Here is a 17,258-nt window from a genome sequence, read left to right on the forward strand (position 1 = left end):
GCTGCTGTATGCTTTACAGCAAATACTTGTCTAGTGCAATAGTGTGACTTCAGAATGGTTTTTGCTGAAACAATAGCCCGTGGACATCATCCAGGAAGAAAATAAGGCTGCATCTGTCATACTGTGAGACACTGACTTAGTTTTAGCTTGTTCTGGTTTTCGGGGAGGAGAGCAGGGTACAAGAGCTAGTATGGGCTGGACACCATCCCCAGTGGCCAGCTTGAATGTGTCTGTTCTATTTTGAGATTTAATGAACATTACCTGTACAGAAGTGATCAGACTGTGCCAGTTGGCCTCAGGCCCCCTGTGTATTGATTACTCTGCACTTAGATCCTTGGCCACTGGCATGATTTGTTCTCTGAGTTGTTTGAAAGATTCATGTTTATATTTGAAATTAAAAGATTAATTTTAGCTCAGTGCAACTGCTTGTTGTTTGGTTTCTTTTGTTTCTTTTTAAGCTGAAGTTTTGCAATTCAAGCATTCATTCCTCCTGCATTATGTCAGCTTGACTTTGAGTTGCGAAACTGTAGTGCAAATTCACTCCTTTTAATTCTTTTTATGGGAGATAGTCAACTAAAGGTGACTGTTTGTATTGATATTACAAACAGTAAGCTCAGGATCATTGCCAACAATTACACAGTATTTCTGGAGTAGTTGCCAATCTTTTAAATATAACTGCATCTCAATGGGGTAATCTCACCTTGTCTCCTCCCTGAGCCATTGCTGTTCCTCTTCTGGAGAGCTTCTACCTTGCTAGAAGAAGTGAATGCTTCTGACCTGGGTGGGGCCATAGAAATTATCCTCTATGTGTCTGTTGGTTTAAGGTAAAAATATGTGATTCAGAGGTACACAGAAACAAAAATATTAATAGGCTTACTCTATTTTTTCTTTTCCACTCTTTGTTTAGGTACTTCCTTTCCCCAGTCAGGTGGTCTACAACAGAGTTGGAAAGTGTGGGAGTCGAACTGTGGTTTTGCTTTTAAGAATTTTATCAGAGAAACATGGATTCAACCTGGTCACATCTGACATCCACAACAAAACAAGACTGACCAAAAATGAACAGGTAAGTTACTCCTGCTTGTCTTAGATCCTGTTTTCTTATCACATGTGTGAAACTGAGAAACAAAGGCATATGCTAGCAGATAATGCTATTGAAAAGATATATTGCTACTTTGTCCTGAGTAATCATGTGGAATTCATCGTTCTCTGAGTGACTTCACTTAATAAGAGAAATGGGTGGCAGAGCCAAGAGCAACATCATGTGGCAGCTAACCAGAAAAACTAACTTCCAGTGAGGCAGCTCTTGAATTTAGTCAGCATAGCAGTTAGAGGCAGGAAAGGTTAGTACAGTGAAGTGCTAACAGATCTGGGACATGTATTAATGTATTTGCAGCCATTTATTGCATAACCAGGACACCTTATTCAGACCTAGCTTGGGTCTTAAATAGAGCAGGACTATATAATAGCCCAAAAGGTCCTTTTTGATGATTCTCTTAATTTGCTTCAAAAAGTTGTTTCCCAGGGCCATGCTAACCCATGTTTCTATAATGTGACGTGTCCTCGATCCTATCTCTGTTTCTTGCTTATCTTTTTCATGTTTGTTGCACACCACTCCCTAAAGGAAGTGAAAATACCACATAAAACCTCTTTACCCAGACATCCTTTTTCATGTTCTCTTGAAGTTGTAGGAGGATTATTTTGGCAGCTTTGCTTCTATGAGGGGTCCAGCTATTTAAATTTGTTTCTCTTCAGGGTACAGGTGTACCCGCTGTAAGTATCACTTCTGTCAGTAGATTGATACCAGCAGTGCAGGAAAACCGCAGGCTCGGAGCGCATGTCCGTGGTCGGATGCTGCACACGTTGCCCACTGCTGCTATTTTGAGCTACTGATCAGGTAAAGGCTGCAATTGCTGCCTGTGTCACTTCTAGAAATAGCAGCCTGCAAACCACAAAAGGATGTGTGCAATGATCAGAATATGGGTTTGGGCCTGCCAGTGACATTGTGCTGTGATTGGGGGTCATTCACTTGCAGCCTGTTCACGAGCACAAGTTTGTTATTTTAGATGCAGCAGTTCATTCCAAATGAAACTTTAGGAGCTGATTTTGCTCCTGCAGGTCCCACCTTCCTCCTCTTCAAGGTGTCCATTGGGGTTCCACTGCAGCTGGCTGACCTAACACTCCATAAGACAAGATAAGCCAGAAATGGGGTCTAGCTGGGCAGGGCTGCCACGCCAGCCCAAATGCAGCTGCTGTGCGTGGTGGGTGTAGCACCCCAGTGACAGGCTGTGGAGGGGGACAGTGTCCCCTCACTGTCCCTGCTCGTGGCCAAGGGAAGGCCTGCTCTGCCTCTGCTGCAGCATCCCCATGTGTGTCCTACCAGCAGCACTGCACAGACTGTGAAAGTTGCAGTGTGGTCCCATCAGAAAGGAGTCAAACTATCCTGTGCTACAGAGCCTGTCTGGTTAGTTTTTCTGCTGGGATGTGGGATTTCTGTGGGTAGGACTGCTTTTGTGTTTTGAGCTGTTTAGGTTTTGTTTGTACCTTTCATCAGTTTTCATTGCTGATTGGGGGACATACCATAAATCCCAAAAATCTTTCAGGTGTTAGTAATCTCCATCTTTCACATTATCAACTTCTTCCTTTCAGTTCTCTTCTGTCTTTATCTGATAGGTGGATTTTCCTTTCTTAAAACATAATACAGGATCACTTCTTCACAGTCTTCTGTGCTGTAGTCCAGCATGTGGAGGTTCCAGAGAGACCTAGACTTTCTTTTGATGCAACCATTACACCAACAGATAATTATCTGGATTACCTTTTGCACTCCCTAAGCAGTTAAGTTACTAAATAGCAAATATGTTGGAAGTATTGCTACAGTGCTGATGATTTACTCTATAGTTTGCCCTGCCATAATTTGAGTCTCTTTGTTTTCATTTATGGTTTATTTCCATAGTTACAATAGACTCATAATTTAATGAGTACTTTTTGCTGAAAAGTGCCTTTGATCACCAGAAAACATGCTTGGAGATAATAACTGTTCTGTTGTTTTGAGTTGTCTTCTCAATTTTTAAGAGCAGAATATGAAAAAATAAATGATGCTTTTCACCTTTAATGTGGTATACACAAGTGGAAGTTAAGGCAATGAATGATCTCAGGCTCCAGGCATTGGAACAAGAAAAAAGAGAGCTGGGCTGGGCTGTAGGCTTCCAGCATGAACCTGGGCTTCTCACTTGGGATATGTCTCTCTTCCTTCTGTCATTTCTCTGTCCTGTGTTTGGTTAAAGCCTTGATCCAGCCAAGACTTTTCTGTAAATATTTAGCTTATGCAGTCTGCTGTTGTTAAATAAAGTTAAGCATGTAGGTGTTTTTAATGACTGTGGGGATTGCTCATAATTGGAATCCATATTCTTGTTGCCTTTTCCAGTCTCCTTCCTACTAAGAAATTTTCCCAACTTATGTGTGTCTGCCAGCAATTAGAAGTGCAGCCTTTGAACATCTGTTGGCATAAGGGAGTGAGTTCTGGAAACAGATGTATTAATATATGGCTTGCCATTTGCTGTAATATTTTCAAGTCAGTTAAATACAGGAAATAACACATAATATTAATCTAATTGATCTGGCTTTAAAGTGCCACTCAAACTGTTGCAAAATGAAGTCTTGCCCTGCCCTGACTTTGTCCTCCACTCCCATTTTATTGCATTCGGGGAAGTAAGAATAAGTATGCTTATAGGTATAGAAATGCCAGTCACATAGAAGAGTAATTGGTAGTTTATCCTCAAATTGTTTCCTTCTACCACCCATTGTTAATGGCTGTGCAGCCAACTTTATATGTAATTCCAGTTCAACGCACTAAAAATCCATCACTAATTTTTCTTAAATGCTTTTAAAGACAGAAAATTGGTCATACCAGCTTGGGGAGGTGAAGAAATTCTTGAAACCATTCCAAGCTTTTGAGAGCTGAAAATGAAGGTCTAGTCTCATTCCTGGGAGTTGTGAGTTGTTTATGGAAATGAGTACTCAGATGAAAGTGATGTACCAAAGTTCTTGTAGGTACTTGTGCCTCTTGAGCCCTACATGCCTTCAATAGAGACTGAAAGCAGTGGAAGAATGTAAAGAGCTCACAGCAAAGATAGATACAGAGATTTTTCTTTTTTTGTGTGTGTGTATGTATCAATATTAATGGAGACCATAGTGTGATAAAGCAGACTGCATTGGAAAATCCCAGTAGCCTCACCACTTTTATACATTTTGCCCTCAAATTCTCACACTGAAATACAGGATCTGAACAAAAAGCAATAACATTTTGACTGCTGTTTGGTTGGGATTGTTATCTGGTTATTTCCTTTTGTTCCCAGTAGAATTTACTTACTGCAAACCTCAAACAAAGCAGGGCTGCTCTGAGTGGTCAGCCCAGGCACTGGACTAGCCATCTCCAGAAGAGAGAAAGGTGACCTGTCTCGAAGGCAGGAGTTGAGTTTTTGTGCAGGAGCAATGCTGTGGCTGAGAAAATCCATCCCCCACGTTTCTCCCCTCCCAGGGAGGGCCCCATCCCGCTCTCCTGGAGTCACTTCACGGTGCCATCTGCTGGAGCCTTATTTGCAATGCAGCACCAGCCCACTGCAAGCTTATTTCAACAGCTAATTAGTGTATTTTTCAGCAATGTTTCACTGAAGCTGCCTAATTCCTGCAGGAAAGCTCTGGGCAGCAGTGAGAGAGAGAAATAGCTCTTTTTGGACCCTAATCCTAGCAGGTACAACCTGCTTTTGTATTTCTCAAATATTTTCTACAGCTTCTCCCCCCCAGCCATGGATGTGTTCTGACTCATCTCTAACAGTTTGCCAGGGTTATTTATCTTCTGCTGATTGTACTTTATTTCTTTTCAAACTCCGGATGATATGATCATTTGTATGTCATTCTCCTTTATCACTCATTCCATCCAAAAGTACTTTTTTTCTTCAGCCCTCATCCTTTGCTCACTGTTACTCTCTGTGAGTCCTTTACATCTTATTTTCTTTATTTCTTGTTTCATCTTATAGAAGCAAACATACGAACAAACAAAATCTAACAATCAAAAACACCCAGTCAAACATGCTGTTCTGGGAGACACTGGGTGATTTTTCTTTCTGTTGTGTTTTTTTTTTCTTTAACATAATCTTAGAAGAAGAGAGGGATCACTTTGTCTTTCTGAACAATACATTTGGGTTGTTAGATTGAAATCAGTTCAGGACATCATGATGAGAGAGAGAGACTCATGCAAAATATGGCCACAATTTGCATGTGGCCATGAGCCATTACAGTTATTTATTTTTCCCTCCTGACATCTGTGTGTCATTTCAGTTGAGCCTTACTTACCCTTTTGGCAGGGTTTTTAGAATAATGGATTTTGCTTGTTAGTTCTTGTGCGCATTGTAGCTTTATCCACATCTGCTTACAAGTCCAGTTGACCATTAAGTGTCTAAATATGAAGGTACTCCAAGTCAAAACAAAATTCTGTTTCTGCTTTGGAGCAAGCTGTTGTCTTAGCTCAAGAGATTGAGTTTGGTAGCAAGAGATGAAAAAAAAAGCCAGGAGCCAGATGCTGTCCTGCACTGTGGGCATCTTTCCAGCCTCCCTTTGCTCCTGAGGCTGAAGTGCCTGTGCCTGTCCAGCAGCAGGTTCAGGTGGCACTGACATCTGGTGAAATGGAGTCAGAAACGTGGCAGTGCTGTGATGTGAATCTCCTTCCTGATAGCGAATTGCTGCCAGCCCTGGGGACAGCTGGGAGCCAGGAGAAGCTCATGTGATGCTTTGTAGCACTCGCATACAGCCCCAACTAAGTTTATCTAACAGTGAGCTGCCTGTGTTTTTAGAATTGGTGGGATTACTTTGTATGGGTATAGTATTTTATATCTCCATAGTTACACTCTAGTAGGGTTTTTTAAATTTATTTCAAGAAGGAATTACAGTCATGACCATGGGGGCATGAACAGAGTTTTTATACTGGATCAGTAACTTCCTTCTGCTGTCTTCCTTCCTTACTTCATGCAGATAGAGCAAGAGAAGTAAAATGCAAAATATAACAGAAGTCTTCATGCAGTTCTGAGAATTTCACTTCTCCTGTACCTTGTCTTAGTAAAAACCAAAACAAGAGTCTGTAGTGGTTTGACTACAACAGAATCCAATTGAAATATCTGATACACAGGTTCCAGGGTTTTCTGTTGTTTGATTCTGCAAGGTGAATGGAGAACATAATTTTTTGGCAGAGTGAGTTACCAGTTGTAAACAAATATCAACATGTTGGTTTCCTAGAAAAGCCTTTGTCTCTTCAAAACATTAAAAAACAATACTGTGTTCCTTTGTGCTAAGTATTGCAAAGTTTCCTGGGCTTTCTAATTCTGATCTGGATAAGCTTTGCTTTTCAGGTTTATGAATTTGCCACCCAATTTATATTGTACATTTATATTGTACTGAAGAAGATGTGCAAAGACCTGTTTGTGCTTGAATCAAGCAGTCCAGACTCCACATATGTCTAAGTAAGGAAGGGATGCTATTCCCTTCTTGACTCTTAAAATTTTTTTTCATTGCACATCTTCTCTCCATATTATCTTGTTTCTCTTTTCCCTTTATACTGTATGTCTTTTAGTGATCTTGTCTTATGTTCCATTTCTTTGGGTTTACAGCTTTTTCCAGATGGAATACACCTTACTATACTTTCTCAAACCTAATATGTTGTGGTGTATAAGATCTGTACCTTGATGTACTCAAGCTAGTTGGACAGGAAAATGCCCATCCTGAGAAGATGGACAAGCTGAACTGTTTGCTTCAGTGGTCATCAAAGATGTATGTGTATAGAATTGTTGAAGACAGAGGGAAAGTAAAGGAAGTGTCTAAGTGTGTGCACTTCTTTATTCATTCCTGGTGTTAAATGGCTGTAGCTTGTGTTGGCTGAAAGAAGGAGGCAGGGTATGTGTGCTGGGAAAAAGTGGAGGATGCAAGATGCATAAGAAAACCAGTAAGACATACATTATAAAAACCATGGCAAAGTATCAGTCTATTGAAATTGGACATTAGAATGGGGAAAAAATTGTTGACTGCTGTCCCTTAAATGTGGTTTGGTATTTGCTATGGCATGGGCAGAATTTTTTACCATGTACGTTTTGCTACTAGTGACTCCACATGTGCCAGCCACTTTATTTTGACCACACAACAGGCCGTACTCCATGTTTTTGTTTATTTTATCTATATATAAACTATATATTTATCAACTATAGCATTCAAGTTTTAAGAAAGACATTTTTAAATTAATGTCTCCTTAATGGTGTTTAAATTTAGTACTTAAATCAATATTATTTAAATCAGAACATGTGGTTCACAGACTTAACTTTTAATTTTCCCAATGTAGGAATTGCTTTCTACTACCCAGTTTGTAAAATCAATAAACCTGTCATTTCAAGTGCATTTGTGTTCAGTGTCCATAACATAGCCTGCGTTTGAACACAGAACAGAAAATTGGAAAATAAATCTTAGGAAATTAATAAGAAGGAACCAAAATTAACTGAAACATTGGCTCTCTTGCATGATACTTCACTAGACACTTTCAGTTTCCTGTAAATCATACCTAAAGCTCAGTTTACACAATATAGATGATCATGTCCATGATGTTGCTTACACTGTTCCATTTTGATGATCTGAAAATTCAAATTATTTATTTTTTAAAAAATAATGTTATGTGAATGAGCCTGGACTAGAATTTAGCATCATCTTTCTAAAAGTGCCCATTTAGTTTGTACTCTTAATTTGTTGTAATCAGAGAAGGAATTGCAAGTCCTCATTTCTATATTTAAATCAATTGGTGTCTTGGCTGTTTTGGCAGTATTTATTGTTACACAGAAATGGCCATTGGCTCAGCTCCTGCTTTCTGTTACAGTTTCAGGCATTTTACATTTTTGGCATTGGGGTGAATAGAGCTAGTGTCTTCAGAGGGCAGCTGCCATTTGGAAAGCTCTTGCAGATTTAGAAAGAGTTTAGATTTTTCCTTTCATTTATGCCTTTCTTTAAACTGATACCCACTTCTGGAAGTATATTGGAAGTACATAAGCTCAATGGTAGCAGAATGGTGTCTGCAGCTCAAGCTTTCTTGCTTAGATATAAAATATTCATTATGCTGTCTTGATGACAGTGTTTGGGAGGGATAGTGGGGAAGGAGGTCCTGAGTAATTCAGGCTGGAAAATTATATCATCATATGTTGTTTGAAAGTTTTATGTTTGTCTCACATTGTGCATTGATGTAACATGGAAAATTTGATTTGTTAATTCTTTTTAGATGGAATTGATCAAAAACATAAGCACTGCTGAGCAGCCCTATTTATTCACTAGACATGTTCATTTCCTCAACTTTTCAAGGTAAGGCATTTTTTGGTAAAAAAACTTTTTCATTGATTTCTATTAATTGTAATACATAAAAAAAATTTCCTCTTTTACTCATAAACAATACAGTGCACTTTTTTTCCTTCCTTCTGGCACTAGAATTCACATTCCAAAGTGGTTGGCGTTTTTTCCCCCCACTCTCACTTTTCTGTAGCATAATTATGTACAGTATGTTTATGAAAAGCTAGGATACTCTTATATGCTTTTTGCTTCTTGGGATGACTGTGATTTACAATGTTTCCAGTCAACATGCAAGAGATGATAACTTAGGTCTTTGAACTGTGCACTTGTGTTTTAAAAGTGGCAGAACATTTCTGTTAATGTTTCATCTCTGTATAATCAGACACTAAAAAGGAGATTGAAAAGTGCGCTGAGTTCATTAATTTTGTGCCTGGAATGACTCTTCACCAATATAACCAATTTAATTTTGTTCTGACAAAATAGTCCTCATTCCACAGGTTATGGAAGTATTTCAAACCATGCAAACAGATTATGCTCTATCATGGGAGTGCAGTTTCTTCTGGCACATATTTAAAAGTATGCAGCAAGACTCTAGGGACTTTTATAGCACGGAATGTGAAGAAAATTGAATTTGGATGAAACTTCTAAGGAATTTTTTGAAGGACTTGAATGAGTGATGCCAGTTAGCATTTAGCCAGGATACAGAGGTTAAAGCTGACTGCAGATGGTTATTGCTCAGGCTGTGAATTTAATCTGGAAATGGTATTCAGGAACCATGCTATCTGTGCCACCAGATTGGATTCCTTGCATTCAGATTTTTAAAATTTCTGTAGAATTATGAATGTAGTGCAGATCTTGACAAGAGCTTGCCTAAATACACAGCATTTAGTTTGCATGGTAATGTGAGTGCATGGCTTCAGGCTTCTGTAGACAGTGTAGTAAGAAATTACAAAATTGGGGGTGGGGTGTTTTTAGTTTTGTTTTCTTAGAAAATAAGATATTTTGAGCAATTGGAAATTCACTTGATGTAGAACTTAAATATGGGCATGATTTTTTTACATGAAAACAAGAAGAGTTAAACAAAATTTTCATCTTCTGTGTTTTCTGATTCCTCAAGAGTTCCATTTCTAATGTATAATGCTCTTTCTTGCACACCTGAAAACATATATTCTGTTTTATTTAGTGTCCTTGGTTTAACTAGTAGGTGTGAAGTAGTGAAAAGGCTGATGAGTCTTCTGGATCAGACAACACTGAATTGCAGCAACATTGCTTACTAGTGTTCAGCATTTTTTGGTGTTTTCTCATAAATTAAACATTTTTTGAGGTTTTAGTTTCAAAATTCATTAGCAGTGTTATACTTAACAGTGAAGTAGCATGTTTTATATTTTCTTACTTATTTAATTCTATGATTTTTTTAAAACTGATTTCATTAGGAAATGGATTGTCAAGTATTGCAATTACAGAAATTTCAGGATGTGATCTAAATATACATTGTAAATATTACAATACTATGAAAATGTTGTAGTTTTGCTTGATTTCTTTAAACCACTTATAGTTCCTATGAACTTCCTATCTCTAGTGGTTAGCTGGACTCAGATTGTGGAATACTGTTCTTTCAATTTGCCCCAGCCTTTCTGCCAACTCAGCATAAAAGCCATGCAAAACTCCTCAAACTAAAAGAATGGGGCTAAGAATTTTGATGTGGTGTTATCTTGCTGATAGCTGAAGACCTCAGACAATAGCTTGGCATGAGCAGCCATCACAGTGGGGAGCAGGACCCATGCACAGTGATGGGCAGGAGACAAAGCTGACTCCTGAATGCAGGTTTAGGGCAGCTCTAGATCCGTGAAAGGCTCAAAGATCAGCCTGAAGATTAAAAAACCACTATTTTGGTTAAACTTCATGCACCCTCCCAGGAAAAGGCATGAGGCTTTTTCTACATGTCATTGCAGCAGGGCCATTACTGGAATCCGTGAATTTTTGCAGAAGGCATTTTGGGTATCAGTCAGTGACTCACTTCTCTTGTTTGGCATTTTATACATTTGAAACCAAGTTTTTGTTCAGCAGGAAGGGAAAAAATTTATTCTCATTCCTCCTACATATATTGAGGGGGCAGACAGGTAGGAGTTAGAAGGCATGTTACTTTGCTACTCTTTTGGTAGGTCACATTTGGAACAAAAGAAGTCTCTTCTGCTTGTCTTGCATCTCTCTGCTTGAGAGTTTTCAAGATGTGTAGGGATTGCATTAAACTACTGACACTGTATCACCAAGGTACTAAGAGAAGCAGACAAAATGTAAGCAGAGTCATGAAAAATGTGGATCTGATTTGCTTAGACGTAAAATAAAGATACAGAATCATTTAGGGTAGAAAAGATCATTAAGATCATCAAGTCCAATTGTTAACACAGCACTGCCAAATCTGCTGCTAAACCATGTCCCTGAGTGCCACATCTACCTGTCTTCTAAACATCTCCAGAGACATGGACTCAGTCACTCCCCCAGACAGCCTGACCACCTTTTCCATGAAAACTTTTTTCCTGAATATCCAACCTAAACCTCCCTAGCACAACTTGAGGCTGTTTCCTCTTGCCTGGTCACTTGTTACTTGGCAGAAGAGACCAATCCCCACCTGGCTACAAACCTCCTTTCAGATAGTTGTAGAGTGCAGCAAGGTTTTCCTTGGATCTCCTTTTCCCCAGGTTAAACAAGCCCTGCTCCCTCAGCCACTTCTCATATGACTTGACCTGTCACCAGTCTGTTGCCCTTCTCTGGACACACTCCAGGGTCTTGATGTTCTTGTAGTGAGAAGCTCAAAACTGAACTGAGGTTGGCCTCTCTTGTGCTGCATAGAGAAGACGACAGCCCTTGTCCAGCTGGGCACACTGTTGCTGATGCTGGCCCGGATGCCATTGGCCTTGGCCACCTGGGCACACCCTGGCTCATGTTTGGTTCTTTTCTACCAAGCAGCTTTCCAGACACTCTGCCCCCAGCCTGTAGCACTTCTTGGGGTTGTTGTGACACAAGTGCAGAACTCGGCACCAGGTCTTGTTGAGCCTTTTGCAATTGCCCATCAACCCAGTCTTCCCAGACCCCTCTGCAGAGCCTTCCTGCCCTCCAGCAGATCAACTCTCCTGCCCAACTTGGTGTTGTCTGAGGGTGCACTGGATCCCCTCATCCAGATCATTATTGAAGCAGTTAAAGAGAGCTGGCCCCATACTGACCCTGGGTTAAACCATCTGTGACTGGCTGTCAGCTGCATGTAACTCCATTCACCCGGCAAACAGTGCACCCATCCAAGCCATGAGCAGCCAGTTTGTCTGGGAGAATGCTGTAGGAAACTGTCACAGGCTTTTCTGAAGTCCAGGCAGACAACATCCCCAGCCTTGCCCTCATCCACTGAGCAGGTCATCTTGTCATAGGAATTGGTCAGGCTGGATAAGCAGGACCTGCCTCTCTCAAACCCCAGGTGGCTGGGCCTGTCCCTTGGTTGCTGTGCATGTGCCATGTGTTGGCACTCAGGATCATCTGTTCTGTAACCTTCCCAGCATCAAGCAGGCTGACAGGCCTGTGCTGCCCTGGAGTCTCCTTCCAGCCCTTCTTGTAGATGAGTCTCAGTTTGCTGTCTACCAGTAACAGGAACCTCCCCACTTATCCAGTGCTGTTGGTAGGTGATGGAAAGTGGCTCAGTGAGCACTTCTGCCATCTCCTTCTGTAACCTTGGGTAGATCCCATCTTGTAGACCTGTGTGTAGCTGCTCACTGGCCACTGCTCACTTTCCCCTTGAATTAAGGGGACTTCTTTCTGCTCTCTATCTTCTAACTTGGGGCAGGGTGCCCCAAAAATAACTATTTATTTTTATTAAAGCCTCAGGCAAAGAAGGCATTAAATACCTCAGCCTTTTCCTCATCCTTATTGGTGCTTCTCAGTTTCCCAAACAGTAGTGAAACAACTGGCTTTTGTTATTTGTTTTTGTTTTTTTTTAACATTGCTGATGTGAATAGCAGCAGTGACAAATCAATTGAATTTTCTGCCTTTGTGCCCTGTACCCGCTTATAAACCTGTCAGCACTTAAAGCTCTCTGATTATTCACAAAAGCATCACAGCATCTACTTATGAAAGTTTCCAAGTGAAAACCAAAAAAAGGCTGTATCTTCTATCCAGAATAAATCTCCAGTGGAAGTGAGCTAATCCTTCAATGGTGAGTTTGAGTACATGCATGTTTCTGAAGCAGCATTACTTTCGCTGAACAGAGTTCTAAAACCTTGAAAATCTCATCCTCCCCTGAATGCTTGCCAAGGCAGTTTTCCCCTCATTCTTGAACAGTTTTTTAAGAGTGCCTGTTGGTTCAGCTGAGTAAATTAATCTCCCTTTACTCTTCTTCATCTTCTGATTCAGTACTATCTTTTCTCAATCCAAAGTAATGCAAAGAGACGGACAAAAAGATAAATCTTAAAAGCAGATATGAAGGCAAATCTTATGTGAATTTTTACAGACATAACTCTTATTAATTCCAACTTCAAACAGAAGATAAAAAACTTTCTTGTTCTTCTTTCATAATAGTGAATTAGTACATAACCCTTGTCACAGAGAAAGCTTTTATTCAAAGTGTTTTACAGTTTCTGTTCCCTGTCTATCCAGTGCAGTTATGTCTAGCTTTAGGAGATGACCCTGTGCTTCTGAAGGGTGGCTATTCCATCCAGTCCATTTCAAGACTGTTTCTTTGGTAGAAAGTGGTGCTGGTATTTTATTGTTTCGGGGGTTTTATTGTCTTTTTCTGATTTGACGTTTATATACTAATGTTGCTGGGAAAAACATCCGAAGTGTTAATCAGGAGCAACTATTAAATAAAGTCTGTAATGATTTATATGTTGATATATTTGCTGAGATTCCAGGTGTTGCTAGTAGATCCAGGCAGTACAGTGTTAGTGTGCAGAAGCTCTGAAGAAGCAGAATAACCTGCAGAGAGATAAAAAACTATTTCAGAATAGCTGCAATTTGTTCACTGTGCTTCATCATGAGTGCCTGTTGTCATCTATTTAGTCCAAGAAAAAATGAATCAGGAAGAACCTTCAAGTTTGTGGAGAAGCCCCGCTTGATTTCTCAGTAATGTGCTGAATTAACTGTAACAGTCATTGGGCAGTGAGTCAAGACACTTGGTGAGTGCTCCAAGTTTCACAGATTTCAGAGAAACAGGAAGAACATTTGCAGGAATGCAGAGGCGGGTGGCAAGGCCATGGTTTTGGGTAAGGATGAGTCAGGAATGTGGAGAATTGCACAACTTCTGTTTTGGTCATGAGAAGGAAGCACATCTCTCTCCAACACCAAACTTATTTTCTGGGCTTGCAGTTAAGGACCCCATTTCGGGCAGAGCAGGGAGCTTGGGCTTTCCTTCCTGTCTTGGGGTAAGTGGATGTTTTCAGGTGACTGTGTAAAAACCTAAGGACATGCCTCTGTCAGTGACTGGTGAGTTTTGCTTTTTTGAAGGCTGACTGATCAGGGCAGGGTGAAGTCAGAGAAGGGAGAAGCATTAAAACAACCACCCAGAATGTGAAACAGGCTTTTTCACATCTCACTGGAGCCGTGAATTCTTTACTTTCTGCATAGCTATAGGCCACTAAGGAATTAGCTCCTTTAAAAATTTTCTGTGATGTGCTAAGGAGATGCAGAGAAAAAGCACTGATCCTATTTAATTTTACAGTTTAATTAGCCCTTATAGTATATCTCATTTGTTCAGAGCCGGTATGATTTGTTACCCAGTACTACTGTGTCAGGAGTTATCCTTTTAGTGCTGTCAGGCTGCTGCCCTCTTCTTCCTTTCAGCTACAGTTTTTATTATCTTAGGTGTGTATTTAGCATATGAGTGTATGTGCTTGAGGGGAGGGGACAACACTTTGCTTTTGGCATAAGTTTCCAGGTGTTCTGCCTGTCTTTCCATCCTTTTTTCCTGAATTCCTAAATAATATCTGAACATGTTGACCAGATTGAAACCACACTGTAAAGCTCATTAGAGGTCTCTGAGACAACCACATGGCAGGTACATGTGCTGAAGGGAAAGCCATGCAAACCAGAGCTTGTGGACTTTGTGCTGGGCACAGCCAGCAGTCACCTCCCTGTGCCCTGCTTGGATGCCAGCCCCAGCTCCCTTGTGCCCTTGCTCAATGTGAGAGGTGTGGGGAGCAGAGAAAGATCTGTTGGGTCTTCTGCTTGTCTTTAGTCCCTGGAATCAACATAAAAAATATTTCCAGTTTTCTGTTTTTCATTAGTGGAGTTCATGTGTAAAGTTCTTGTTTTTCTTGAAACAAGCCTTTTTTTGGAAGACAGTCTGTATCAGCATTGCTGAAATTTTTTTTATTACTTTTTTGCCAGATACAATGGCCAACACAAACTAATAAAAATGAATAAATTGAAGTGCTGTAGCAACAGACAGTATCACATGCAGCAATGCTGGTCAGGTTGGTGATTTTCCTTCAGCTCTGGCCTGAATTCTAACCTATGGGTAGCAATAAATCACACGCTGTTTGAAGGCAGGGATGGACAGAGAAATTTAGTCTGGATAAGTGCAACACAAAACTTGATTGTGAATGTTGCTGAGATTTTTTTGTTAGTTGTCAGTTCTGTGTTTTTTCTCATGCAGAAGCAGCTCTACAAATTGTGTTTTAACACAGCACTTTGGTATTACACCATTCCCTTGTTCTTGCAAAATGTGTCTATAGCTAACAAACAAAAAGGTGGGTAGATCTTGATGAATTAACTTTGTCATGTGAATAAGCTTCGTGCTTGAAAGCTGAAGCACACTCTGTGCTGGCAGCTTGCATTTGGAAGCCTTGCATGTTAGCTTCTTGATAATTTGGAAGGGTTAGATGATATGTTTACAGTCTTTTTCTTTTTTTTTTTTTTCTTGGCAAATAAGCATCTTGCTTTGCAATGACTTAACCTATGTATGTATATCTCCATATGTATTGATTTGGAAGTAGAATTTCATTTTTTCAGACTGACAGGAGGTCAGTAAAACCAAGTGATTCTGTGGTGCTGTTTTCATTGTCTTAGAGTCATGCAATTTTTGTCACAACATCAAGATTTTTTAGTAATTTGAGGATTATTGTTTCTTCTTTTCTTTGGAACAAGTAATGCCACACAGCATGTTCATGTTTTGTAGAATGTGCTTATTATGTGTGTTAACCATGCTCCACTAGCATTTGAAAAGAGTGTATTAGCCAAATGCATGGAGCTGCCATAACAAGATGCTGAATGGCTGTGACCCTTAGAATGCAAACTCAGGTAATGCTTTGTACAAAGAGCAGCAGTTGGGTCAGCTTGCACTGACTCTGTACAGCTCAGCTGTGGGAGGGATTGGGCTCTTTGAATGCCTCATTGAATCAACATCTTGAAACAATGATTGCAGCCTAAGATGATCTACTGAAGTAATTTTATGTTGTGGGAATTTTTTCTCCTTAAAAAAATAAAAGTACACACTTAGGGAAATGTCATTAAAAATATGGTAGCAGAAAAAAAAAAATTACCCTCTGGGTAAGCTGTTAGAAGTAGGGAAATGTAAGCTAAACTCATGTGCATGGCCTTAACACTGTGTCTTTATGTGTGTTCATTATAATTTGTACTTTTTGCTAACACATCATGAAACACTTTCTACCATCATGTGAGGTCTGCCTTGTAAAGTACACATTTCATGAATGGCCACATGGTGCTGTAATCCCTCCTACATTTATTTTTCCTTTTTTATGCTACATTTTTTTAATTACATGAGTGTGTAATGATGCTTTTTAACTGTGACTTGATGGAAGGCTAAGCACAAATCTAATGTGCAGTTTGACCTTTATGTGATCTAAACAGTGTTTTTTGGGGGGTTATATTTTTTTTAAATGCATTGCTTTGCAGTGATGTTTCCACAGACTTTAAGATCATTTAATTTAGAATTTATTCCCCTAGCTTTCCTATGTTCTTTGCATAATGGACTTTCTATCTTTCATTCATAACATGGTAGTCTCAGAATAGAAATTGTTGCTTGAAATCTTGTTACTGAAGATGGGGTCAGGCATTACTCCTCAATTATCCTGGTTTTACTGTTGTTCAGCTTCCACACTCCCATTCACACTACAAATTACCAGTTTGGGAGTAACTTGATTTAAGAAGGATGATGATTTGTCCAGAGGAGTCCAAGAGCAAATAAGAATGATGAGAGATTTCAAAAATTTACCTAAAATCACAGGAAAAGAAAAACAAATAGAGAAGATAGGGAAAGAGGGGACTGTCATAACACTTCTGATTTTTTTTTTTTAATTTAAAATGTTCTGCAGAGATAAAGGGATTATGTAGCTCTTAATGAGTAATGATAACATAAGTGGTGGACTTAAATTGTATTGAGGTCTAGATCAGACATTTAGGAAAAGGTTAAAACAACAAGGACAGCAAAGCAACAGCACAGACTATAATTCAGGATTTTGAAGCTAGTAGTGGCAGTTGCATACCTGATCCTGCCTTCAGGCAAAAAGATGGACAGTGACAGTTCTGAGTAATTTTGAAGCTTTGTTTTCCTTGATAAATAAGTTTAAACCTAAAACATCCATCTTTCAGGAAGGAAATTGAAGTCTTGATTCTAAATCACCAGTAATAGAGAATCTGCTGCACTTGAGAAATTCAATAGTGGATTGTTCTCTCAGATAGTAATTTATGAGTTGTTTTTCCTCCTGATTTTTCAGAAAAATCCAATTGACTTCTTTTTCTTGGATCTCTGAATGCATTTGCCCACAATGGAAAGACTCATCAAATTTTTCACCTGTGTAATTTCATGTGTGATATCTTACACACTATCGTGCAGCCAACTCTCAGCCTTCTCTGTATTTTCGCCTTCTCATTCTCTTTGCTAGCTGGAGGCTTTT

General features: G+C 39.7%; 1 protein-coding gene across 1 annotated transcript in view; it reads left to right on the plus strand.

Moving 5' to 3' along the window:
- UST (uronyl 2-sulfotransferase) overlaps nt 1–17,258 on the plus strand; it is a 150,615-nt gene that overhangs the window by 70,374 nt on the left and 62,983 nt on the right. The window contains exons 3-4 of the mRNA XM_079332632.1: nt 908–1,063; nt 8,300–8,379. Coding sequence (XP_079188758.1) covers nt 908–1,063; nt 8,300–8,379 — 236 coding nt within the window. The remainder of the gene's footprint in view (nt 1–907; nt 1,064–8,299; nt 8,380–17,258) is intronic.

The sequence above is a fragment of the Erithacus rubecula genome (assembly GCF_903797595.1).
Source record: "Erithacus rubecula genome assembly, chromosome: 2".
Lineage (NCBI taxonomy): Eukaryota > Metazoa > Chordata > Aves > Passeriformes > Muscicapidae > Erithacus > Erithacus rubecula.